Source organism: Caloenas nicobarica, chromosome 2 (genome assembly GCF_036013445.1).
Source record: "Caloenas nicobarica isolate bCalNic1 chromosome 2, bCalNic1.hap1, whole genome shotgun sequence".
In the NCBI taxonomy this organism is placed as follows: domain Eukaryota; kingdom Metazoa; phylum Chordata; class Aves; order Columbiformes; family Columbidae; genus Caloenas; species Caloenas nicobarica.
In genome coordinates, this window is record NC_088246.1 from 15,975,607 (window position 1) to 16,001,533 (window position 25,927).

At 39.0% G+C, this 25,927-nt stretch overlaps 1 protein-coding gene across 2 annotated transcripts in view; it reads left to right on the plus strand.

Annotated features, from left to right (window-relative positions):
- ITGB1 (integrin subunit beta 1) overlaps positions 1–23,887 on the plus strand; it is a 45,347-nt gene extending 21,460 nt beyond the window's left edge. Inside the window, exons 4-17 of one of the 2 annotated variants that reach the window (XM_065627339.1) lie at positions 563–785; positions 2,666–2,836; positions 3,135–3,373; positions 5,317–5,472; positions 6,441–6,536; positions 7,435–7,524; positions 8,264–8,404; positions 8,535–8,737; positions 10,724–10,962; positions 12,442–12,664; positions 13,913–14,145; positions 16,250–16,416; positions 17,325–17,405; positions 22,652–23,887. In XM_065627339.1, coding sequence (XP_065483411.1) covers positions 563–785; positions 2,666–2,836; positions 3,135–3,373; positions 5,317–5,472; positions 6,441–6,536; positions 7,435–7,524; positions 8,264–8,404; positions 8,535–8,737; positions 10,724–10,962; positions 12,442–12,664; positions 13,913–14,145; positions 16,250–16,416; positions 17,325–17,399 — 2,256 coding nt within the window. In that variant the 3' untranslated portion in view covers positions 17,400–17,405; positions 22,652–23,887. The remainder of the gene's footprint in view (positions 1–562; positions 786–2,665; positions 2,837–3,134; positions 3,374–5,316; positions 5,473–6,440; positions 6,537–7,434; positions 7,525–8,263; positions 8,405–8,534; positions 8,738–10,723; positions 10,963–12,441; positions 12,665–13,912; positions 14,146–16,249; positions 16,417–17,324; positions 17,406–22,651) is intronic. The other variant, XM_065627340.1, reaches the window with a different exon arrangement.
- The last annotated feature ends 2,040 nt before the right edge of the window (positions 23,888–25,927 follow it).

Consider the following 25,927-nt stretch of genomic DNA (forward strand, 5'->3'; position numbering starts at 1 on the left):
AGAACAAAGTAACATATTGGTTTTACTTATAGATCTTACTTTTTGATTGAATTTCCCCAAAATAAAAGAGGAAATATGTGTCTTTCCCCTGCTCTCTTAGCATATTGCTATTATTTTGTTGTGGAGTACCTAGGTACGCTTACATAATCTTTAATTAGTCTTTCAAAAAAAAAAAAAAAGTTGAAAGGGAGGGTGGTTGCCAAGCAGGTTGTACAAATAGGTTCACGTTATTGACAGCTGCGTGAAGATGAGAGCTTTTTCCATCCGCTGTCACTTTTAGAGTAGCTGATTTCAAAGGATGTTCTGCTTTTGTCAGAGGGTGACATTGCGCATTTTTTTTCTTTCATCTTGCTTACATCTTATACACAGATACAAGTACAAGTAGGTGCAAACTCGTGGACTAAATAGTAGTTGCTGATGTATTTAGTATAATTGTAACATATTTCAGGACTATGTGTTTTATTACTGAACACTTTTGACGATTTTTTTTTTTTTCATTATGGCCAGAGTATAACAAATTACAGATAGCTGTAACCTTGATACTCTTGCCTTTGTTTTCTAGGACTTTTTACAAGAAGGAGAACCAACATCTGCACGATGTGATGACTTGGCAGCACTGAGGAGTAAAGGCTGTCCTATGGAAGATATAGAAAATCCCAGAGGTAGCAAACAAGTGCTTGAAGATAAAGAAGTAACGAATCGTAAGATAGGTGCTGCAGAGAGGCTGAAACCAGAGGACATTACACAGATCCAGCCACAAAAATTAGTACTGAAACTAAGAGTCGGTAAGGACTGTTTCATTCTGGTCTTCAGATGATTTTTCTGTCACCACCACATCTGCATTTTTTGTTTTGAATGTGTAACCATTTTTGTTTCAGAAACTCAATTTTTCAGTTAACCTGAATGGTAGCAGAGCTGTTCAGGTCTTAGGAATTTAGATATTCCAAATACTGTTTGGTTTGGGTTGGTTTTTTTGTTTGTTTGGGGGGTTTTTTGTTTTTTTAATAAAAGGTTAGATATTATCACTTGTTCCCAATAGGACTTCTGAGAAAATAGATACAGCATGGATTGATACAGATATCAGAAAGGTAAAATTGGAGGATGTCTGAACTGAATGGTTTTGTAGTTATGCAGCAATATTTTTGGATTGCTACATAAAATTACTTTCCAGAGGCTAAAGACATAGACACAAGACTACAGTAATGAGAACAAAGGAGTTGTGTACTGTTTCCAGCCACTAAAGATAACTTCATTTAATTCAAATAAGGGGAAAAAAACAGGGCTAGAAAACAGTAGCTCATACAGTACTTGAGCATAATGGAGATTGTCCTTAAGGACAGTTCCTGGGTACTGCAGACACATTCAGCAGCTCCTTTGTATTTACCTGGAATAAGAGCCTATACTGGGGGTCAGCTGCTTGGTGGTGATTGCCTTAATAATTGCAAGATGATCTGAGGAAGCTTAGCGCGGTAAGGAAACAAAGGGAAAGTTATTTTGTAATTTTGGTGTTGCCCCTATTTATTTCTAATGTGCAATTAGAAACTTCAAATTCAAACCAAATTATTGTCTCCCTGACACAGAAGTTTGTTCATCACAACATATGAGGGATCTGGACAACCAGAACCTCATTAGCCAAAAGATTATTACTCTGTTATAAGTACTTGTCTTGGTCACAAGGTCTGTGATCAGGGACTGTGTGCTTGCAGAGGGGGATATTTGCTCTCTGTGCAGACTCTTTTAAATAGTAGCTAAGGAAAATCTAAAGCTTTTAGCTTTTTTATTTTTTTGATGAAAGCCATGCTGCCTAGCTGTGTGATCCATATGCTTTTCCCTTTGCCTATCGAATGGTTTCCCCAGTTTGCAAATTCTGCTCATGTTGAGCAAATGTTTGTTAATTATTAAGCAGACTTAAGCAGCAGCAATATCGCCATTTAACTTCAGTGACCAAGAGGCATAGAGGAAAAAAATCTAATACTCTTCCTTATGTCCTGTATAATAGGCAAAATAACACTTTTCCATTTTGTGAGGAGGGGAGGGATAATTTTCCTGCAGTCTTTCAACATCAGAGAGAGAGTATGTGCTTCCGTTGGCAAAACTTGGGATCTGGGCTTACAACTGCAAAGAATAGTAGCTTGCAATTATCTTACTGCTATTTCTGTGCTCTCAGCCTGTATTTGATGCAAACTAACTTGAAATATTCTATCCAGAAATTATTTTTTCTTCTATAAACCTATTTTTATTTTTTTTTTTAACTAAGCACTGAGAATTTTGGGGGTCATCTTGGATGCAAACAGATATGGAAAATTTTCGCTAGTAGATCTTACAGAGACCTTGTTAAAATTATTGCAAGTGTAAAGGTTTGAAATTGTAGCAACTAAGAGTGTCTTGATTCTGGCAGTCAGAATTTTCTATGGGGAGGTAAAACACCTTGAAAGTACGTAGTTGGACATCTGAACGAAATACTTATTGAAATTTTTTTTCATCATAATTTTTTTTCAACATAATTTGATGTTAAGCATTTCAATTAGCAGCAGGAAAAAATCACTCACCTTTAGTTCAAAACTTCCATCAGTATTTCAAAGGTTTCCCTTAAAGAGCATTTTTCTTACCAGTGTGGTTGTGGAATTTTTAATGGCTTCTGGTTTTCTTTTAATCTCTGGAACAGGGGAACCTCAAACATTTTCACTAAAATTTAAGAGAGCTGAAGACTACCCCATTGACCTTTATTATCTTATGGACCTCTCCTATTCTATGAAAGATGATTTAGAGAATGTGAAAAGTCTCGGAACGGCTCTGATGTTAGAAATGGAAAAAATAACTTCAGACTTTCGAATTGGTAAGAAAGATTTGCCTATTCTAAAAAAAAAAAGTTTCCTTTCTGATGTTTCTCACATGATAACATATGAAGTGTAATTTTTTAAAACTAGCAGTATTATGGCAGATATTCTAATACATGGAACCTATTGAGGAACATAAAGAGTACTTGGTGCTGATGGAGAAAGTGGAACATAAACAAGTATGAGAGCTATTTCTGATGTCAGTTCAGCTAGAATGCATTTGCATTCTATTGTTTCATGGTATAATAAAGAGAATTCATTTCTTCAACTTACAGGGTTTTTGTTGTTCTATCTTAGGCTTTGGCTCTTTTGTGGAGAAAACTGTGATGCCATATATAAGTACAACACCAGCCAAACTCAGAAATCCTTGTACAGGCGACCAGAACTGTACAAGTCCATTTAGCTATAAAAATGTGCTTAGCCTTACCAGTGAAGGAAACAAATTCAATGAACTTGTAGGTAAACAGCACATTTCCGGGAATTTAGATTCTCCTGAAGGTGGATTTGATGCAATAATGCAGGTTGCGGTTTGTGGGGTAAGTGTTATTTGTGGTTTTTTACTGCTCTGTTAGATGAAATTGTTTGAATACAGCCTTTGTGTGTTTTATGGTGGCTGATGTGTGAACACATCATCTCATGCTAGCAAGACAAGGTCAACTAGGCAGACTGTATGGATATGTGCGTTGGTCTCTTGTAGAGACCTCTAATGAGTGAATTAAACCAGGAAATGTGAAAGTGAGGATTACAAGTCGTGTTTGCAGCAGATAGGTGCATTTCAAAGATAAAGTTTTTAATTTGCTGTAAAAGAAGAGTCAAATTCTGCTCAAAAGAGTATGAAATCCAGAGTAAGCAACTATTCTCAAGTTATTTCGAAGCTTTATATGCTTCTTGTTTCAGAATAGTCTGAATTGTAACTTCAACTAGCTTTTCAGACAGAAGTAGATGAAAACCTGATTTTTTGGGGTTTTTTTCAAGATCTGATGTAGATCACTGCATTCTTCTTTGATATTTCTGTAGCCTGATGAAACATCGTATGAACTGTTGCACATTGTATGCATTGTATACAACATGTACTCCCAAAAAAGTGATACCCAAGTTTACTGCTTTGTTACTGTATTGTACTGTTGATCAGTGGAGTAAGGACTTTCTGAAACAATCAGAAGTCTTATTTTAAAAGTACAGTGTTAAGTATTCTAGGGATTTGTGTTGCTTTTTATTTTATGTGATAACTGGTTATTTATGTGACCTTTTTGTATGGCCTTCTCCCCTTAAATTAACTGGGGCTTCAACTCTGAAATAATTTTAAAAAATAGGAAAAGGCAGGTTATAGAATTAGACCCTGCAGCTGTGGGTCAGGGTGTTCATGGTGCAGTGAAAAAGGGCAGTTCTCTGGCAAGCTGTGTTGATTTGTTGTGGTTTAACCCCAGCCTGTGACTGAGCACCACGCAGCCGCTCGCTCACTCCCTCCAGTGGGATGAGAGGAGAGACTCAGAAGAGTAAAAGTGAGAAAACTCGTGGGTTGAGATAAAGACAGTTTAATAGGTAAAGCTGAAGCTGTGTGCACAAGCAAAGCAATACAAGGGATTCAATCACCACTTCCTATGGGCACGTGGCCGTTCAGCAATCTCCAGGAAACTCAGACTGGATCACATCTATGGGTAACTCAGGAAGACAGATGCCATCATTCCAAACGTTCCCCCCCTTTCTCCTTCTTCCCTCTAGCTTTATATGCTGAGCACGACATCATATGGTATGGAATATCCCTTTGGTCAGCTGGGGTCAGCTGTCCCAGCTGTGTCCCCTCCCAAATTCTTGTGCATCCCCAGCCTCCTCACTGGTGGGCTGGGGTGAGAAGCTGTGTGAGCACCATTCAGCAATAACAAAGACATCCTTGTGTTGTCACCACTCTTTCTAGCACGAATCCAAAACACAGCCCCATGCTAGCTACTGTGAAGAAAATTAATTCTATCCTGACCAAAACCAGCACGTGATTACAAATCTGGGCTAGATCAGTAAAGCCTAATGATTCTTCAGAGCCTAACACCGGGCAAGCCGAAATCTTCTCATTCAAGGTTGCTGCGGTGCTCTGCACACCAACATCGTCCTCTGTGCTCGGGCTGTGTGGTGGTGACATAGGGGTGGACTTGGGGGCATCGAAGAGCTGGGCTGATGTGCCCAATTTCTAAAACCCTGTTGCTCTTCAGATACTCTGAGAACTGAACAGACAGAGGTACACCTCAAAAAGAATGTTTCTTGCCTTTGGTGAAAATCCTACAGCAGGTGTTTTAGAGCAGACATTTAATGAAATGCAAGTGCTTTTAAGTTTGAGTGAATTATGTGATTTCCAAGGTGTTGCTTTTGCAGTATGACTTCTAAGTCCGTCTAATTTTTCACGCATATATTTCTCAAGTGTTGGTCCCCACTGCTGTAAAATAAATCAGTGCAAAATACCAAAAAATCCATTTGCTTGTTTCTCAAGGAACAAATTGGCTGGAGAAATGTTACAAGACTACTAGTGTTTTCCACGGATGCTGGATTTCACTTTGCAGGAGACGGTAAACTTGGTGGAATTGTTTTACCAAATGATGGGAAATGTCATCTGGAAAATAATATGTACACAATGAGCCACTACTATGTAAGTCTTTGTCATCTTCTAGAGAAATTAGTATTTTGTGATGCTTAAGCTCAAAAACGCAGTAGATCATCTGGTATAGTTTCAGACGGCTGCCTCTCTTGAACTTTACCCATTTACCTCTGTATTACATGAAGTGACTTTAGCTGAACTAAAGCAAATGTGCATGAATTTGTCCACTCTTAATTGGAAAATTTCAAGAAATGGCAACTTTAACACTCTGATTTGTGTTGTTGGATTTTTAACCTTTTTAATAATTAACAATCTTGCATGTCCACTGTCAAACTGTGGTGGCTCTGTCGTATTATTTTTGTCATTTTGCTAGTCTTTGTGTTCAGAAGCATTTTACTACTGTAAAAAAACACTGTAAAATAGAGACCTTCTTGGCTAGTTTATTTAAGACTGCTTGAAGTCTTGTGATATAAAGTTTATAGTAAAAGTATGCTTAACAACATTGTATTAATGGTTTATTAATAGGTAGATCACGTAAAAGGTGAAAAGAAAAACATTTGCTAGATGGCATAAATGCAATAAGCTTTACAAAGTTTGTGTGTTCATATATTCCTAAAGTTTAGTGAGTAACTTAAAATAAAACAGATTTTTTTTTTTTTTTTTTTTATGAAACAGTGCAAAAGGTAGTAGTTTTCACTGAGATAAGTCATGGAAAACCACCAAACGTAATTTTCTGGGGACATTTTGATTAGGGATTTAACCTGGAGACTTTAAATGGCAAGGAATATGATAATGTTATTGTGAAAAAAACACCTATCTTCATGGGGCATATATGGAAACTTTTCAGTGCATGTTTTCAGAGATGGTTTTGCTTTAGAACTGTGTGGCATGAGCTGGCTGGTTACAAGTCACCCGGCAGTTTCTAAAGGTGAATTGTCTGTATGATGTCCAAGTGTTTCTGATTGTTTTCTAGCAATATGTTCCAAATTGAAATTGCATTTTATGCTTGATTTTTATAGGATTATCCCTCTATTGCTCATCTGGTACAGAAGCTTAGTGAGAACAATATTCAGACAATATTTGCTGTTACTGAAGAGTTTCAGGCAGTTTATAAGGTAAATAACACATACTTCTGGTCTCTACTCTTTTCTGCTCAAGCACTAAGACTGACTCAGATTTGCTCTAAAATCATGAAATTGCTTAAAATCATCATGGAAATAAGCGATCATGGAAGTAATATTTTACTACTCACATTTTTATTATTAAGCCTTTTTTTTCCTTGTTAAAATTGATACTCTGTGTGTAATTTCCAAGGAGAAAGTGCCCTCCTCCTTGCCTCTCTTTGTAGGTAGGAGGGAGTGGAGAACATGTTTTCAGTGCTAATTTTTATGAATATTTTTACAGCAAAATAGCTGAGGAGGGTGTGGACACTGAATCAAGAGACATGTTTATGAAAGAATGTATTTTGTCCTTTGTGGTCTATTTATATTCCTGATGTTTAAAATAAACTAAACTGCTGGATGTGATTGTGAAATAGGAAATGACTGCGTAAAGGAGATGCATATTTTCCCTCGTTTTAACCTAAAAGGGTGTTTTTTGGTTTTGTGGGAGGTTTTTTAAACTATATTAAATGTTTTTTTCTTTTTATTGGAAATCATATTTTATCTGCCTATCTTCAATGCACTGAAAGCATAGTTCTTTAAGATCTTGAGTATATATTGTATATGGTCAACTTGTACAAGAGGAGGTCTCAGTATTCTATTACCAAATTTAACACAAAAATGCAAAGGAGAAGAGAAGGCAAGATATTTGTTTATGCTAGTAGTGCTGTGTGTAACCTCAAAAATCATTAAAAGCACTGACAACACTGTAGCCTTGTTTTTTTCAAGTACTTGATCTTGACTAGTTAATCCACTAAAGCATTTTATGTCCATACAGATATTTTTAGTGCAAGTTATACTTTGTTTGATAGTAAGACTGTAATTTTCCTTTTACTTTGGTAAATATTGAAAGGAACTGAAAAATCTGATACCAAAATCAGCAGTGGGAACATTGTCTTCAAACTCCAGCAATGTGATCCAGTTGATCATTGATGCATACAATGTAAGTTCCGATTTTATTCGGGTCGTATTACCCTTTCTTGCTTCTAAGTTATTACGAGTTTTTCAGGCAGATCCTCCAAGGTAGATTTTTTTTTTTTCCTGCAAAATAGGACATTAGTATACTAAACTGAAAATATACCGCCATTGCAGTAAAATCATATTAGCCATTTGGACACTATGCCAGTAAGAGGTTAAATGACTAGAAAGATACACTCTTAAAGCCACTTGAAAACATTATGGAAAGAAGTTATTGCCCATGTTTTCCCTCTTTAAAAAATGAAATCCACAACCAAAAACCACACTGTTTCTTCAGCATCTTCAGGTCTTTGCCTTCCTTCCTCATGGAAGAGAAAAGGGCCATTTTTCAGCCTCTTGACCCCAAAGAAAATGTCTTCATCAATCTCAGGGACTCCTGTGTTTGGCTCCAAAACATTTTCTTAATTGCTGTATTATGTAAATGAGACCCATTTCTCCTTTGGAGTACATGGGGCAAACAAGTGCCTCCGACAGCTGTGGAGACCTTCCCTGACCCTGTATAAGGGGGTTCAGCCATGAGCAGGGGTCACCACAGCCTGACTGTGGGCAGCCCTGGGCTGGGGTTTCTCACCACATTGGATTTTACATAATTCCAGAGTGACCATGGGATTGGCACTTAAACTGTTTATGGTTGTATAGTGTTTTTCTTTCAGCAAAATGCTTGTGTGACTCAGTTCGAAGTTAGCTAATAACTATTGGTTTAGTCCCTTTCTTCAGAGGTTATCCTGGAAAACAGTAAGCTACCAAAAGGAGTGACCATCAGTTATAAGTCTTTCTGCAAGAATGGAGTGAATGACACACAAGAAGATGGGAGAAAATGTTCTAACATTTCAATTGGAGATGAGGTAACCTACAGTATTTGTGCTGCTACACAAATACAAAACTAATTTTAAATGTCCAACACTCAGTATTTTTTAATAGTACAGACAAAAACTCCTTTTAGTAATGTGGCACTCCGGTTATTTTTCTTTGCAGGTTAAATTTGAGATTAATGTAACAGCTAACGAATGTCCAAAGAAAGGACAAAATGAAACAATTAAAATTAAACCACTGGGATTCACTGAAGAAGTGGAAATTAATCTCCAGTTCATCTGTGAATGTCAGTGTCAAGGTGAAGGTGAACCTAATAGTCCAGCCTGCCATGAAGGAAATGGAACATTTGAATGTGGTGCCTGCAGGTAAATAGATATTTTGTTTATTTTTGCAACAGAGAAATACAAGGAAGACCTTTGTTTCTTTCCTTAATTAGGTTTTACTCAGTTTTACTAACTTTTTTGTGAAAGGACAAGAATTACTCTTGCGGACCGATTTCTTTTAGGGTATTTTGAAATAATACCTTATCTTTGCAAATAATCCCTATGCTGGAATCTGTAGTATTGATCTTGCACTGTTGCACAAGTCAGAATTCAAATTCGGCCTTGAGACAGTCCTTTAAAGGATATAGGTCTTACCGCTTTTTCTGGTGTGTGTTTTGTGGAGGTTTTATTATTTAATTTTGAGGTCCATATAATATGGCAAAATTATGGATTAATGGGACAAAATGAATGGGATTACTTTGTGATGTTTTTGCAAGTATTCAATCTAATTATATCCTTGTAATTTGAGGTATGTTGATTTTTTGAGAAATTCAAGGGCTTCCTAGTCTTTTGGTAGGATCTCCTGCCCTTATTAGGAGCAATTCTTTCATAGTAGGAAGGAGCAAGAAGTCATCATAAAACAACCACCTTTTATTTTGCATGACATCCCCATCTCGTTTTCCTGCTTTATTTCTAACCTTCTGAGGTCTTGCTACAATGTTTCTTCTAATTGCATGGATCTGTAAATCTTTCAGCATACATATAACTTTTTTTTGTATACTTATGCCTTTGAAATGTCTATTTTTGCCCATCATGGGAGTTAGATTACACATGTATTCCTTATTACGTATTTGAAAATCCAGTAAAATGATACTGGATTTTCTGGAGTTACACACCATGAAAGCAGAGCAAAATCTTACTAGGTTTATCTTCAACCAGTCAAAACTGAAACTGTAAGTCAAGGTTTAAGCCTTTCCCACCCCTCCACCCCAGAAACCTACAGCAAAAACAGAAACTGTTTCTTCTTGGAAGCCTTTGAGATAAGAAGGTAAGAGCCGAATGAAATTAAGATCATCTCTAGGAAAACAAGGTCCAAGACGTTTAGAAAACAGTTTTGGTTCCTGCCATAACTGAAATTAAAATGTAGATTTCATATTCCTCATGGTTTAATATGTGAGTTATTAAAAATAAAGATACTGATGTCGCTCTGAGTCCATCCTATACCAAAAGTCCTCAAAGATCTGCCTGGTGAAGCTGGTGGTGGTAGTTGACAAGGTGTTTGACAGGCTGAGGTGAGGCCCCTTAACTGCTTAGTGCTCTGCAAGTTGAGGAATAAGCCACTTTGTATCCAGTATTTATGATCATTGCTCCATTTTGCAGTCAGTTTTTGATGTTCCATTTAAATAAGGAGAACTGATTTTTCCCATCTTTGTGTAGAAAGACTCCTTAAAGTTGGTATCACTGTCACTGGTGTCCCTGGGATTTCAGGTGGGGGAGAACAGACCTGTGAGTAAAGCAGCCTTGGGCTTTGGCAACAGCAGCGGTTTCCTGAGGGAACCCTTGTCTCTGATCCATGCTCCATAACAGTTTGTCAGTCACTGCTGGAAACAAGAACAACCTCCACTTGTTGATCCATAATTTAGCCTTGGTAATGAGAAGTGCTGATGCCTGAAGATCTCAGCTCAGCAGCTCTGAAGATCAGCTGCTCTCCTGCTTAATTGCTGTTTGTGGGAAATCTTTTCATTGGAAGATGACAGCAGCTGCTGTGAACAGTTCCTGTCACTTAAAAATAATTATTGTTGTGTCACGTGTGAGAGGGGTTAATAGTGATATTGTAGCAATGTAATTAGAGGTGGTGACATGTAGTTTCTCATCTGGAACAAGTAATCAGCAGAGGAGCAACGTAGTCCAGTTTGCTCCAGCAAGAATGCCTACGTAGATGTCAGCTGGAAGTCTCATTTGAAGTTTAATTCAGAATATTCCGTGAGAGAATGGTCACTTTTACTCCTGTTCTTTGTGCTATTTTTGTGGTCTTTTTATTGTATGACTTTTCAGTTTATAATTTTCAGTTGTGTTTTTACCTTGCAGATGTAACGAAGGACGTATTGGAAGACTATGTGAATGTAGTACAGATGAAGTAAATAGCGAGGATATGGATGCTTACTGCAGGAGGGAGAACAGTACAGAAATATGCAGTAACAATGGAGAATGCATTTGTGGACAATGCGTATGCAAGAAAAGAGAAAACACTAATGAAGTGTATTCTGGCAAATACTGTGAATGTGACAACTTCAATTGTGATCGATCAAATGGTTTGATTTGTGGAGGTGAGAAACTACTTCAGAGTTTTCTGCAGGCAAAACTAGCCAGCTGTTTACAAGTCTGTCAACTCCACCCTGTAGAGCAGTGATACTGAGCTTATAGATCATAGCTACTTGATAACAGAGATGAGAATATCCACAGAGTTGGTGATTGGAAATGTCTATTAATAAAACCACTCTCTGTGATCGTGACATATAGTGTGTTAAAACACGTCACCTTCCTTGAATCGCAGCTCCAGGAAGGATGTAAAGTGAACTTGACTTCTGCTGTTTATTACAGAATTACCCTCAGGTATTATAGTAAAGAATGCTGAGACAACTGGCCTGAGATTATAATGTTATACTGACTCAGTGTAACCACTGTATCAATTAAAAGAGATAATGACCTCAGCTGACTTGTAATAGTGAGCACTTGACTCTGTGCTTGACAAGATACCATTGAGATGCTATCTTGAGACTGTTCTGAAGGGTAAGAGAAGATTACAATGTTCAGGATACAGAGAAACACCTTAAGTGCTTGAAACAAGACTGATGGCAATTAATTCCTGAAATCAAAAGCAGATTAGAAAATCCTCTAGCAGGCAGTGTCTAAATTTATTTTGCTGCATGTATTTTTGTCCTGTAACTTCCCTAGGCTGTTTTGCACATGGAAATACTCAGTAGAAGTATAACTACTACCTCAGTTTTGAATGTGATACAAAAATAAAACAGAGAAGCCACTAAGCTTTAACTGAATTATGAGCATCATCTGTCCGATTTTGCTCAGGACACACAACTGCTCACCAGCTCCACAAGGAATAGGAGCAATGGTGGTCGTGTTCCAAAATATACAGTGACAGATAAGTATTGACCTAAATGCTTTATTCTCAATGGAAGAGGAGGAGTGTAGCCAAAGATCTTTCCATTTCACCCGGATCACCCTTTGGAGATACAGGTGTCTTGTTTGCTGCTTTAAGAGTGTAAGGAGCATAAAGTTTGGTTGGGTGGATGAGGTCAGAAGTACAGCAGCTGAATGCTGGTGTTCTAGGCACCCAAACGTTTTTCATTTTTCTGTGTTGTAAAGTCTAAGTTAGTGCATTCCTCATCTCTTTAGGTCTTGCTTTATAAATGTATGTAGTGATAGATACAAAGACTGCAGTAATCAGTGCACCTATGTGCATATAACACAGTGAACTGAAGCAGTGCTGTAGTGCACTCCACCCAGCAGACATGGCCATCACATTATACTCTTCTTGATCATCTTTCCCTAGTCTTGTTATTTTGTTTACAAAAGGAAATCCAAATGTAGAATGGGAAAAGAGGAGAAATGCCTGTAAGTAGTTTTTCAAGGAGCTAAAAATTTATTTTCTAGCTCCAAATTCAGTATCGCACCACCAGTGTTTTCCCAGTATCCATCCTGAGATGGAGAAAGTTTATTTCTTACGGTCACAAATTTTATGTTTTATATTAGCCTTCATTTCACTGTAATATCTTTTCAACACACAGGAAACGGTATCTGCAAATGCCGAGTGTGCGAGTGTTTCCCCAACTTCACTGGCAGTGCGTGCGATTGTTCTTTGGATACCTTGCCTTGTATGGCGTCTAATGGGCAGATCTGCAATGGAAGAGGAACCTGTGAATGTGGGACCTGTAACTGTACAGATCCCAAATTCCAAGGCCCCACATGTGAAATGTGTCAGACTTGCCTTGGTGTCTGTGCAGAGCACAAGTAAGTACCTAGAAAACCAAATCTCAGTTTCTATGTATTTGAGTTTGTGGTATTTACGCATGCAGAATTTTGAAAATTGGGCTTTTGATATTGTGCTTTATTCTACCCTGAAATGCAGGGACATTGTATCTTATCATCCCTTTAGACAGTAAAAGTTGGGTGAGAATCGATAATTACTAACAAAATATTACTCGTATGGTATTTTGATTGCTTCCGGGTAGGTAAACTATTTCTTAAATTCTTTCCTTGCCATTTTTTGTTAGGCATGGAAATGTATATGTTATGTTGAGTCATTTTATGCATTCAGATTGACTTGGGCAGGTGACAGCTTTGCCCCGTTTCATGTACAATTATCAACAGCCAGACTTCTACAGAGCTGGGGAGAGCACAGGTCTATAATGTGACAGGCTGTAAAGTCCTATCATCTTGACCTTTTGAAATTATTGTAACAGAAGCATATATGTGCATATATGTACCATTTCCAGAGTAGTTAAAACTTCAGCTAAACCTTTTGGTTAAAACTTCTATTCTGAAACACTCTTGAAAAAGTCAAACTATCCTGACAGTCAAAAACTCAACCTAGATTGTGTGGGCCAATGGAATTTTTATCTCTGCCTTTGGAAATACAGGTTCGTGGAAACCAAGCATTTTCTGAATGGAAACTTTGAAATAAGTTTATGATTGGTGGCTGGGCCAAGTCCTGGCTTTGTGCAGATGACTTCCAGGTTTTCTTTCAGCACAGTCTTTTTAGTATAAAAATCTTGCTCAGCTGGCTTTTGTCAGTGAGTTATCTGGAGTGAAATCCTACGGTAAAGCTTGTCACTCAGTTTGGTTTTTTTAACCTGTCTCTCAGATACTGTTTCACTGTAAATATTCTGTTGCTACACTGCCTTCTCTGAGAGTATTAATTTTCCAGGTGGAGGTGTTGAAAATGTTTTTACCTTCTTTCCTTTTAGAGATTTAGGTCATTTTAATTTTGTTTTTTCTTTCTGTCCTTGAAGCTTGTGGGCCATCCAGGGAAAGAAGAATTTATTAAAGGGGGCCTTTGTTAATCATGAGGTACATAAATATTCAGACTGGTAAAAAGCTGTGTCTTGCTTTATTTTTTTTTCCTGGCCTTGTGGCAAAGGGGTTGGATTTGTTGAGGTTTTTTTCCACATTTTCTCCTTTAACATTTCTTTAGATTAAATGCTGGAAATCTTTTGTGAACATATTAAAAAGCGTTGCTTCCGATTTGTTCTTCCACAGAGACTGCGTTCAGTGCAGAGCTTTCGATAAGGGAGAAAAGAAGGAAACATGTTCTCAGGAATGTATGCATTTCAACATGACACTGGTAGAAAGTCGAGACAAGTTGCCGCAGCCTGGACAGCCCGATCCGCTGTCTCACTGCAAAGAGAAGGATGTTGACGACTGCTGGTTCTACTTCACGTATTCTGTCAACTCGAACGGTGAAGCCAACGTCCACGTGGTGGAGACCCCAGGTATGAACACGGTGTTCCCTGCTCTCCCTTCATCCTTGTTGTTAATTCACACCATTGCGTGCTACAGAGTCACTCTGATTGATCTGTGTGAGGTAGGTGCTTTTGGAAATGGGAACCTATTCCCTGAGTGAGAGTTGTGGATGTTGGGAGCTTGAGTTGCTTCAGAAAAACATAAGTCTCTCTAGATCTAGTTCTTTTCAGACCTTTAGGCTGACAGAAATGGGTTTGCTTTTTAAAAACAAAAAGTTAATCAGATATGTACATTTGTTAAAGCATTCATGTTTCCACTTGCTATATTTTGCAGCCTTTTACCTGTAAGTCCTAGATATCCAACTTTTGACAATGTTTTTGGCTGGGCTTGTGCTACAGGTTAGAAACAATGGTGTTTGTGGGGTTTTGTTGCTTTTTTCTTTTCCTTTTATTTAATAATATGGGACCAGTCTTACACGCACACACACAAATGTGTACTGTGCAGCAAACTCCTTAAATTATTTCATTCTGGGAGCCTTTGCTTTTACTTAGCTGAGGTACCTTCAATCCTGAAAAGCCTTTTGCTTAGTTAACTTTTGATAGGTAAATCTTCTGATACAAAAAAAAAAAAAGGGGAGAGAAGAATTGTATAGCTCAATCTGTAATTTACCATTTATTTAACATAAGTATTGTTAGTTTGCATCACTGCATGTTGCATCTAACAGTGCAAAAATTCTGGTTTTGTACATTAGCAGCATGTGGTCTCCTGATTTTCATAAGCCTGATAGAAAATACACACCCTACTTGTGTGTTGAAAGGTTAAGTGCTGTATTCTGCTCAAGGAACTTTCAGAATTGATCATTTTGGGTGATTGGCACTTAATACACATCAGTGGTTAGTGGCCTTTAGAAATAAATACCTCTTCCATTCAGAATGTTTTAAATTCTCTAAGCATATGGTCAAAATTATAGAGGAGGACCTGGAGCCCCATCTTCTGTTAGGACAAGCCAATGCATGCACTACACTTTTGGGGTCTGACGTTTGTTTCATGTATAAACTTCTGTGGTCTTAGTTAAGAGCTGAATCGAGCCTTCGTGCCCCAGGAGGCACCTTAAATTTTGTGCCATACAACTGCTGAAGGAGCAAGCTCCTTTCAGTAGAGCTGGATTGGGTGGAGCAGACTTTGCTTCCTTACTGGTTCCCAAAGAATTTCTTCCTTATTGGTTCCTAAAGAATTCCTGTCGTGCCCCTTTCACTTCCCTCGCTCCTGCAGAGGCAGCTACCAAGATGAGGAGTCTGCAGTTCGGGGGAAGCTCGTTCCTATCGACAGCACAGGAGTTGCGTTTATTTGCTTCTGACTCCTGCAGTTGAGCTCTGCAAAAGCTCTTGTTCAGTTTGTGATTACTGAGAATTTTATATTAGTAGAAGAGCTGGGGTCTATTTTGGAGGATGGTTATTTTTATGTCTGTCACCTCAAATAATTTTGTGCCTGTATTACTCTTTTCAAACATGTAATGTACTTTCAAAATAAGCGAGATTTATTTTTATCCAAAGATGTACCCATTTAAAAAATTTTATTCCAGTAGAGGTCAATTCCCAAGATGAGGAGAGATCTTTAAAAATAAAAAAAAAAAATCAGTCTCAGAAGCAAAGTTATTACTTATCTCTATATATTGGCTACTAGGAATAACAGCTGAGGTAAAATGAGGAACACTCTTTTTCTGTAATGCTGTTGATAGTCTGTTTTGCTAATCTGTATTTGTGCTCTAGCTGGTTTACTCCTCCAGCGCCACCTTTTACTTGGAGCTTTTACATATTTAAAATACAATTACTAATTATTTTACTCCAATACTCTAGTTGAATAGCTTAAGGGGTTAGCAGCGCGTAGACTTTATCATCAGAACATGAATTGTTCTGTTGCTAAGATTAAACACAAATTGGAAGGATAAAAATAAACTGGAATGTTACAGATTGCACACGTTCCAAAACTTCCATTATTTGAAGGGCAAATAGTATTGGCATGTGTCCGATATTCAATATATTGGCTTCATACAATATAAAATTTTTAAAGCGTCCGAATGTGCGTTACCTTTAACACTTTATAAAATCATGCTTCCCTTGCTTTGTTCCCTAGAATGCCCCAGCGGCCCTGACATCATTCCCATTGTAGCTGGTGTGGTTGCTGGAATTGTTCTTATTGGACTTGCATTATTATTGATTTGGAAACTACTAATGATCATTCATGACAGAAGAGAATTTGCTAAATTCGAGAAGGAGAAGATGAATGCCAAGTGGGATACGGTAAGTCAAAAGGCTTTTATCTGTATAAAAGCTGCAGTAGTTGAGGAAGAACAGAAGATTTTTATTCACGTACACTAAATATTTGAGATTATATTCCTGCCTTTTGGCCTACGGAGGAACAGAAATATCCTTATTTTAAGCGAACTTTAAAACATGTTATGTATTACCACTAGAAAAAAAAAAATAAAAAAAAAAACCACAAAGAAAACCACCAAACACTAACAACAGAAACCAAACAACAAACACTAACAACAAAAACCAAAACCCCAAACCCAGCTCTCTTTGAGAAGTACCTGTTGGCTTAGAAAAGCAAGTTTTATAGTAACTTCAGTTGAAATAAAATTTCAGAGGGAAAATGAGGTGGTGAGACTATTTTGGCTTTGCAGTTCTACCACACTTTACAACATATTATTAAAATGCTTATTAGAAGATTAAAGTCTCTGTTGTATAAAATGAAGAAGATGATTTTGCACTTATGAAAGAGATCTCGTACAAGTTTAGTTGGGAGATTTCAATAACTGGTCACAAAACCATGGCTGATACTGGTTTGTTGAAATCTTCCCAACCCCTTGTCAATGGGAAAGTATGCAAGAAAAACAAGCCTGTGGTCTATAGGCTTTCATAGGCTATAGGGTCACCGCCCCTGGGAAATTTTAGGAATCTGCAAATCAAAACCCTTCACTGCAATTCTGTACAAGTCAACACCCATGTATCCTCGATGAGAGAATAATTTTTTTAAATCTCCTAGAAAGTCTCTTGTTTTTATTTAAGAAAATTAATTCTATGCTGGAAAAAAATATTACTAACACTTTTCTTTACATATAGCATGATTTTCTTCAATGATAGTTGAGAATGTTACTTTTTTTTCCTGTCGAATTGTTCGCCATTGACCATTTCTTTTACTTCAGCAAGAAAATCCAATATACAAGAGCCCTATTAACAATTTCAAGAATCCAAACTATGGACGTAAAGCTGGTCTCTAAGTCTCAGTTTGTATCTTCTTTCATTTTCTTCCTTTTTATCCTTTGCATGTCACTTCAAGCTCACTGTGTGTCACAGTCAGTTAATCACAGTTTGGGTTTTGCTCAGTTTATCTACTGCTGCTTTGATTCTGGGGTTTTAAAGAATCCAGCTTGAAAATTTTAACTTGTTTTGACAGCAAGATTGTTGACTTACTAATACCACCACTACTGGCTTAAACTATTCTACAAGAGTTTTTTGGGTTTAGGGTGGGTTTTTTTAATGGCAGGGGGATAAATGTGTGGATATGTAATAGAACAGCTGTTAGGATTGAAGAAGCTCTTTGGATTGTGGTGAGACACAGCATCCAGGGGAGGGCTCGTCTCTTATCTCCTCGAATCAGCAGTCAGTTTGCTTGAAGTTGATAAGTTTGCAAAGCTGGTTTAGATATTCCTCAGATACCCAAACCTATAAATATCACTGTTTTTATTAGAATAACTCTGGGAACATTCAGAGTAGCCTCACAGATTACTCTTTTTTTTAACTGCTTTGTCTTATTAACATACTATAGAACTAGCTTGTATTTAAAGTGTAAAATACAGATGCTCTACTGATTTGATAATTAAATATGCATCTTAATTTTTACATTCCTATTTCTATTGAAACTGGCAATATCGCAGTCTGTGTAGCCCAGACAGTTTGGATGCCGCCATAGAAAAAAAAAAATAATAAGAGAAGAGGAAGTGTTCCTCTCCCCACAGATGCATTTTTCCCCCAGCTTCTTAGTCATTCCTAAGCTCCCCAGCACACCTCATCTCTGTTTGGAAATGCTGGCTTCAGAAACAGCCGTATCCAACAGAGCAAGTCAGTAAACCACAAGTGATGGATATCTTCAGTAGACTTCGAGGCTGCACTTTTTTGAATGCTTTAGGTGGGGAGTGGATGTCACGAGAGTGGTGAGAGATGAGCAATACAGAGGTCAGATTAGGGGGCGGGCAGTGATGGATTTGAGAAGGCAGCACATCCCTTTAAACATCTAAGGGCTTTTCTCAGGGTCCAGGGGAAGGGAAGGATCTTTATCTCTAATTTTGTTCTGTCTGCTGCCTCCCTTTTTTGGTGTTGCACTCAAAAGATTTTATAAAGGAAAAATTAGGGGACAAAGCAGGAATTAACAGTATGTAAGCTCTTACCTGTCCTCACTGTGACAACATTTTCAAACACTTTGTCCAGCATTCTGAGCCATTCCTTGTTGAAACATACTTTTCTCTTTGCAATCATTTCGCTTCCCAGTGTGTCCAAAATTGATTGTAAAAACATTGATTTTGCTTGCCACACCGACCACATTCACCTCCTTTCCATTTTTCTTCTCAGTTATTCTGTGGAGGAAATGGAGTTCTTGTTCCTTTCTCACATCTCACATAATCCATCTGGTTAAGTCTCTGTTACCTTCTCTTCTGCTATGCAGCTAATTGCGTACCTTCTGTTGCATGCAGGGCAAGCATCTAACAAACCTTATGGTGTGTAACTTTATTCTGTGCTCTTGTTCTCCACCCCACGACTTTCAGGATCTAATGTCCTCAGTGCTGCCATTTGTCTTCAAAACGTACTTCTTGCAGAAGTCCTTCCCCTATGTGAATGGGGGATTGACTTCTGCCTTTTTTCACTTACTATGAAGATTAGAAGTTTGAAAGAGTGTGTTTTTTTAAAAAATTACTTTATCCTTTTTGGTATTCATAGAAACATCAGAACTTTGAGGAGAAAAGGAGGTGGCTTCAGCTTTATTGGCCACCAAAAAGGAGGAGATCAGTATTGGTACAATAGGTGACCCACAAGAAGTAAAAGAATAACATCCTGCTTTCCCCTATAACTAAGATTTTCTGGGTTTTTTACATTCTTGAAGTAAACTTTAATTTACATGAAGAAAGAGTTGTCTTGCCAAGGCAAGAAAGTCATCTGAAATCCCGTTACAAGAAAATGACACTGCAGTAGGTTCCCTCCTGGTCTATACGTGTGCAATAAAATAAACTGTGTGCAGTTTGTGTGACACTTCCCCTCTCCCACAGTGGTCGTACACACACGAAGCTTGTCATGGACCAGGTGCCCAAGTGCTTCACATGTCCTGGTCCATGATGTGGCGAGCGACTTGTCACCACAGTGTCCTTGCAGCTGGTCCCCAAGCCAGCTGGGCTGAAGCAAGTTTGATTTGTCCTTGGCCTCCAGCAAAGCCGCTGTCTTGGTGTCCTGCTGCTGCTGTCAGGCTTTACTGTCCTCACTGCCCACCTGGTGTAGATTTGTGCTGTTAACGAAGCATGTAATTAATGGCAGGCCAGCTGCTGTCCTCCAGCCTTCAGCCATGGTGGGTGACGCCCTCGGTCGTCTGTGTTGCCCTTAACTTGGGCCTTTGCTTCATCCTCTGATGCAACTGCCATATCTACAGGTGGACAGAGGACTCGTTTTACGTTACTGTAAATTAATGATAGATATTAACAAGGGCTGAAAATAGTAAGAACCAGCTGTTGAACAATTATGTGGATGAGTTTAAATATTCTGGAGTGCAGTTTCTTGCAGTGAATTAGGACTTAAACCCACTGTAAAGGTAGTTTAAGTGACTGTTGAAACAGTAAGTCCATGGAGAAAAAAGGCATGAGAAGGTTAATCAGACATCCTGTATAACAGGTTCATTTTTATGCAACACTAGACTGAACTGTTACCTTCTAGTTGAAAATGAATAATGTTGCAAGAACATAGCTCTTTATTCTCTGCTGAAGGTACTTCTTAAAAATACCTCTGTCTTTTAATGTATTTCACTTGCTCTTGTAGACAGCTGTTGTTTGTTGATTTTTATTTTAGTTTAAGTGTGCATGGTGTTTTCATTTATAGGGGCATGTGGCAAACGTGTTTTCCCTAACTTTGCATGCTTAAACCAGTGTATTCTCTGCAGTGGCATAAAGAAAATGCATTTCCAAGCTTTAGTCCTAACCTTTAGACCAATTCCCACACTATCTGATAGAAGTTATCTCTCTTTTACAAATGAGAAAATGTAAACATGCCTCCCTGTATGTGCTGGGGTTAGTCTGTTTTGTAAAATGTTGAAGGTTAAAAGCGTGGTGTAACAAGTATCATAATGCCATTGAAAAGCTGTGCAGTATCTTCTAGTCTGCATATGATACAACCTATTAAGCTTACAGAGTTTCTCTGCATCAAAAATTTTACTGATTTATGGGGGTTTTTTTTAAGAATTCTCCATTAAAACTTGACAAGGAAATAGCATACATTGCCAAGAGCTATGAGGCATAATGATATACTACAGTTGCAGATTAAATCCCTCATCCCTGGATGTTTTTCCAGTTTAATTACCTCTTACTATTGCAAAGCTTTTTATTAAAAATGGGGGGGCGGGGGGGAGTGTAATTTTGCATTAATTAATTTGTCTGGCTAGGGGAACTAGCCACAACACTGTATTTCCATCATTTAATTAAAAAAAAAAATTTAAGAATATTGAACTCCTCATCCCTTTCCAAAGCAGTAGCTGATACACTTTCAGTCAAGCCAGAGTTGCCCTGGGAACTGCTGGAGGGGTCTGTTGCTGTCCCTGTGTGTTCGAAGCGTAGCCAGCACTGGACACCCAGTTCCTCCTTCACCTCCAACCAGATGACAGGGCCTGGGGTCTGGAGAAGGGTGACCAGAGAACCTTGACTGCCATTGCCCAGCAACTCAGGCTCTGGTGGGACTTCAGAGACCAGCCTGGGGTCTCAGATCCAGGCGGGACTGGATGTGCCTCATTGCTCTTTGCATGTAGAAAAGCCGGTTTAAGGAGAAACACCCTTTGTCTGGGAAAGGGACCATGACAGAAAGGCAGGACACCAGCAAAATGTTCTTCCTTAGCAGCAGCTGCTGTTGTTGGGACAGACCAGTTACTTGCCCAGTATCAGGTCTTGCAAACAGAAGACAACAAACTTGCCAGGAGCTGCGATATGAAAATTTCACACCAAGTTGGTTTCTTGCCTTGTCAGCCTTTTGGCACATCCTAGGATATTCCCAGTTGTTGTTTTGGTTTGGTTTTGGTTTTTTCCCAGGTTTGTGACCCTGAAAGAAACAGATGCACCTGGTGTTTGTGTGTCTAGGGAGAGGATTTCCTTTAATTGACTGTAGGAAAACCTGTTTTAACCCGAAATACTTTAAATGCTGTGTAATTTAATACAGTGGGGTTTAATTAATATGGTGATACAGACCACCTCACATTGGGGGGAGCTTCAAAGAGAGAGAGATGCCCTCACTGCTGCTGAAGGCCAGACACGGTTCTGGCCAGAGCTGTGCTCAGGCGGAGATCTGCACTGTGCTGAATTTCCTCGGGAATTGTGTTCGTACAGAAGAGCTTCGTGGTGGTAAACAACATTTATTTAGGTTGAAATTCAGGTTGAGACAGGAGCAGATCCAGGCTGTATCGACAGAGTCCCAGCAGTAGCCCTTTCTGCTACTAAGGTTTATCTATTGATCTTGAGTTCAAGCTGTTCATCTTAGGTGTGCAGGGACGCCATAAATGGAATAAGGTTTACTGAGATAAAAGGAAACCTGGGAACAAAGGAAGCTTAAAACAAGCTTAATTTAGAGGTCTTTGAATGTCAGCAAGAGAGATGTAAGCAGTTGTTCTGTAGGCATTTCTCATATCAGTAGAAATAATGTTTTTATTACAGCATTTGCACCAGTACAGCAGTTTCTTAGTTTTAACTGTGCATTTTGTACATTTGGGTGTTGGGGGACCTGCATGAATAAAAGGAGGATAACATGCACTGAATGTTCAATATAAATATTGAATGCATATTATCTAAATACTACAAGCCTTTCTAGTTTCTTGAATTAAACTATAATACAGGATAAGCTATTTAAATGTTTACTATAGCAGAATGTGGTCTGTGGGCTGTCATGGTTTCAAACAATGTTGTTTACAGTTCTGTAAAAAAAAATGCCACGGGCTGCAGACCCCTGAGCTGATGGCTCAGCCCTGAGATGGCCAGAGGAGGTTCAGCCGCTTTGAAGGAAATCTGTGATATGAACCGAACAGGATGGTGCCCTAACCCTCCGCTTTGGTAGCTGAGCATGCCTGTGTTCGAATTGCTAGAGGAAAAACTAGTTCGACTTAAGCTGTTTGTGTGTACAAACAAAACATTAATGGATAATTTCTTAAGCTAATTTCTGAGGCTAATTTTTACACTTCTCACAAACACGGCGCTTTTTTCATCTCTTAAATGTTAATTTTTTTTTTTTCTTTTTCTAGGGTGAAAATCCTATTTACAAGAGTGCAGTGACAACTGTGGTCAATCCTAAATATGAGGGAAAATGAACACTGCTTGTATAACTTCACAACACTGTATGCAGCATAGCAATTTTTGTAGTCACAGTAAGATAGATTTAGGGCAAACTGCAGTGATTTTACTAATTCATTACATATAGGTTTGTTTTCCTGTGCAGGTTTTGAAAATGTACAATATGTAATTTTTTTAATTTTTTTTTTTTTCCAAATGAAAGTAATCGGTGCCAGAGGTCTGACAAAAAACAAAAAAAAAAACAAAACTTGAGACTGTGTAGCCTTGTCAGCTGAGGTCACATGGTGCCTTTTGGACCTTTTCCACTCCCGTGCTGTGAATCCGGGTCTTCTGCAGGGTGCGATGCTGCAGCGGGACGGGGGGACGCGGTGAAAGCCATCAGCACGAGGGCTCTGCCTAGCCAGCTAGTATTAAACTTTTTAGCTTTACAGGGAAATCAGGGCTTGAGTTTGCAGATATAATTAAATTTATGTAGCATGGAGCTGGTGGTTAATTGATCTTCTGCTTGCTAGACATATTATTAAGTACATGGTAAGTGGAGTAAGTTGGAAGTGAGCAGTGTAAAAGACTGAAAAGTGTATGCATACTTATTTTTAATTTTTAAGTTGTTTATTGCCAGGTTATGATTAAAATGAAAGAGTTTGAGAAGAATGTTAAGAAGGAAAAAATAGCTTTAAAACATGTGCCATTACTGAAAAAGTTGCTGACTGGTAACTTGCTTAGATTCTGTTTGCGAATTCAAGCCCTGGGTGGCAGTATCGTGAAGTACCTTACCGAGACATCCTCAGAACACATAAGGGCCTTACGTCATACTGTGTCTTCATTCTGTAACGTTTCCTGGTTTAAAGCCTGGTGCTTTGTCACCCTTCTAATCTTTTTAATGTATTTGGTTGCAATTCATTTTGTAATATTTTTGTATCAACACAAGCTTTTTTCTTTTTTTCCTTTTTTTTGCGCAGTCTTAGCTGTAAATTCGCCTCTACCCTGTAGCTAAGATTGCGTAGTTTGTCATGTGACACGAGTCATACCGTTCTTGACATGCGCCATGTACATTTGCCTTTGACCATTCAAACTGCATCATAGTCATATTCTTGTTTTAAGTGCCTTTTTATTTTAACAGATGTTCACTTTTTACAGTGCTATTACTGAAGTTATTTATTAAATAAAAGTACCTTAAAATACTTGAATCTTGTCTCTTTATCCTGTAGAAGTTGATACCATTCAAAGAACCTGAGGACTGTGTGTTTGGGCAAGGGGTAATAGACATTGTAATAATACCAAGGATGTTCTTTAGCTCAAATCGGAGACAAATTAACAAGTGCTTTTGGGTGACAAACGTGAGCTGTGGTACAAAATGCACAAGGGCCAGGGCGCTGCACAGGGTTCCATGTTACGTACGGTGGCCACTGATGCGCAGCCCCAGGTGTTGGTTTGCGTGCGTGCTCAAGGAGCTCTGGAGCTTAATAGCTGTCCCTGTGAATGGACTATCTGGTTAATACTGTTCCACAGCACATGGCAATGAGAACAGTTACTGCATAGCTGATCTAGAGGAAGGTGTCCCTGCCTGTGGCAGGGGGTTTGGAACTAGATGAACTTATGGTCCCTTCCAACCCAAACCATTCTATGAGTCTATGATTTTGTAGGAAGAGTGTCTTCCAAATTTTTTAAGAGTGCTAATGTTCTAGATAGATTATCAAAACCACTTTGTAATTAAATACATTTGTAAAGTATATTCACAGAATCAGTACGTTGGTTTTTTAACTGTTGGTACCTCAGGTTATCCTGAGAAGCGATGAGGATCTGTTCTCATAGTCCCTTTGAACCTCCGTCTGAGGGCAGGAGGAGCCTGGTTCCCATGAAGGGGGAGGTGGGCATGGGTGGGGAGGTCGGGCTGTGTGTCAGTCGCCAGCTCTGTGAGGGAAGCAGCTGGAGACGAGAGGATCCGAGGGCCAGTTTTGAGCTGGACTGGGCTGTCTAAGGCCGGTTCCTGGAGGGATCGGTGGGACGGGCAGGTGTGTGTACGGGAGCGTGTGGGGGTTCAGCAGCCGCTGGAGCAGGACGGGCAGTGCAGGGAGCAGCAGGGCAGAGCAGAGATCCGGGGACAGCTACTGGGCAGGCCGGGTGTCTGAGCCCAGCGTGGGAGGGACAGGCACTGTAGGTACATCTGAATTTCCCGATGATGGGCGTCCATCTGATCCGTGGGCAAGGCGAAGGGGAGGAGGCTGTTGGTCCTGTCCATGTTTCCATGAGTGCTGTGTTCTGTCTGCGATGCTCTGCGTGTGCGTACAGATGCTCTGGGTACACGTTCTGTGTGCATGTGATTCCTGGGAAGACGTGCTGAGGCTCATGACAGGTTGGATCTGCCGACATAGAGCTGCTGCAGCACTGATTCCCTTGGGCTATTGTCTCGGGCAACAGGTACATTTTCTGCTGGTTGGTGCAAACAGGAGCAAACTCACAGGTTGGAAGCAGCTGTGCAATAATGTAACCTGCTTGTCCTTCGTAGCAAAGTCCACAGTACTGCTCTAGATTAGTTCTTGCGTTGTGAATGCTCTTTTTCGTATTGCTTTTCCAGCAAGGGAACCAAAACAGCCCAAGAATGGCACTAACCTGACCATGAGGTACAAAACCAGTGGGAGCTGCACCTGTGTGTACAGCTGGTGTTGTCTGCTCCTCTTTGTATGACTTTACAGAATTGCAGTTGGATTGCGGCCACAACGGATGAGATTTTATTTTGGACATTTGAAAACTTGCCCAACAACACTGAGGATTTTCAAAAGCTCCGTAAGAAAATATGCAGAAATTTCTTCTAAACATATTCTGTATTACTTGTCCATGAAAACTGTCTTCATTGGAGACAAGGCGGCTTGAACAGAAAGGATAATTTCTGACCATTATGGCTGTTGGCTTTTCAATATTCTAGAAATATTAATCCCAGATTTTTGTTTCAGACTGTATCAAAGTGCCCTTTGGATCTCTTTTTACTTCTCGGTCTTTCCCAGACTGCACAGAACACTGGAATGCTGAGCTAACCAGAATTCATGTCACACAGGTAGTGGGATGCTGACATTCAGGAACCTTGATCCCAAGACAGCATTACCAGTCCTCCTAAATGAAGCAAATTTTTAATTACGTGTACATTGACCTAGTTCTGTCCACTCATCTGTGTTACAAGTTCTGCAGTTTCCTTAACAAGTCTTGTTTCAAAATGCTTCTGTGGATTTGGA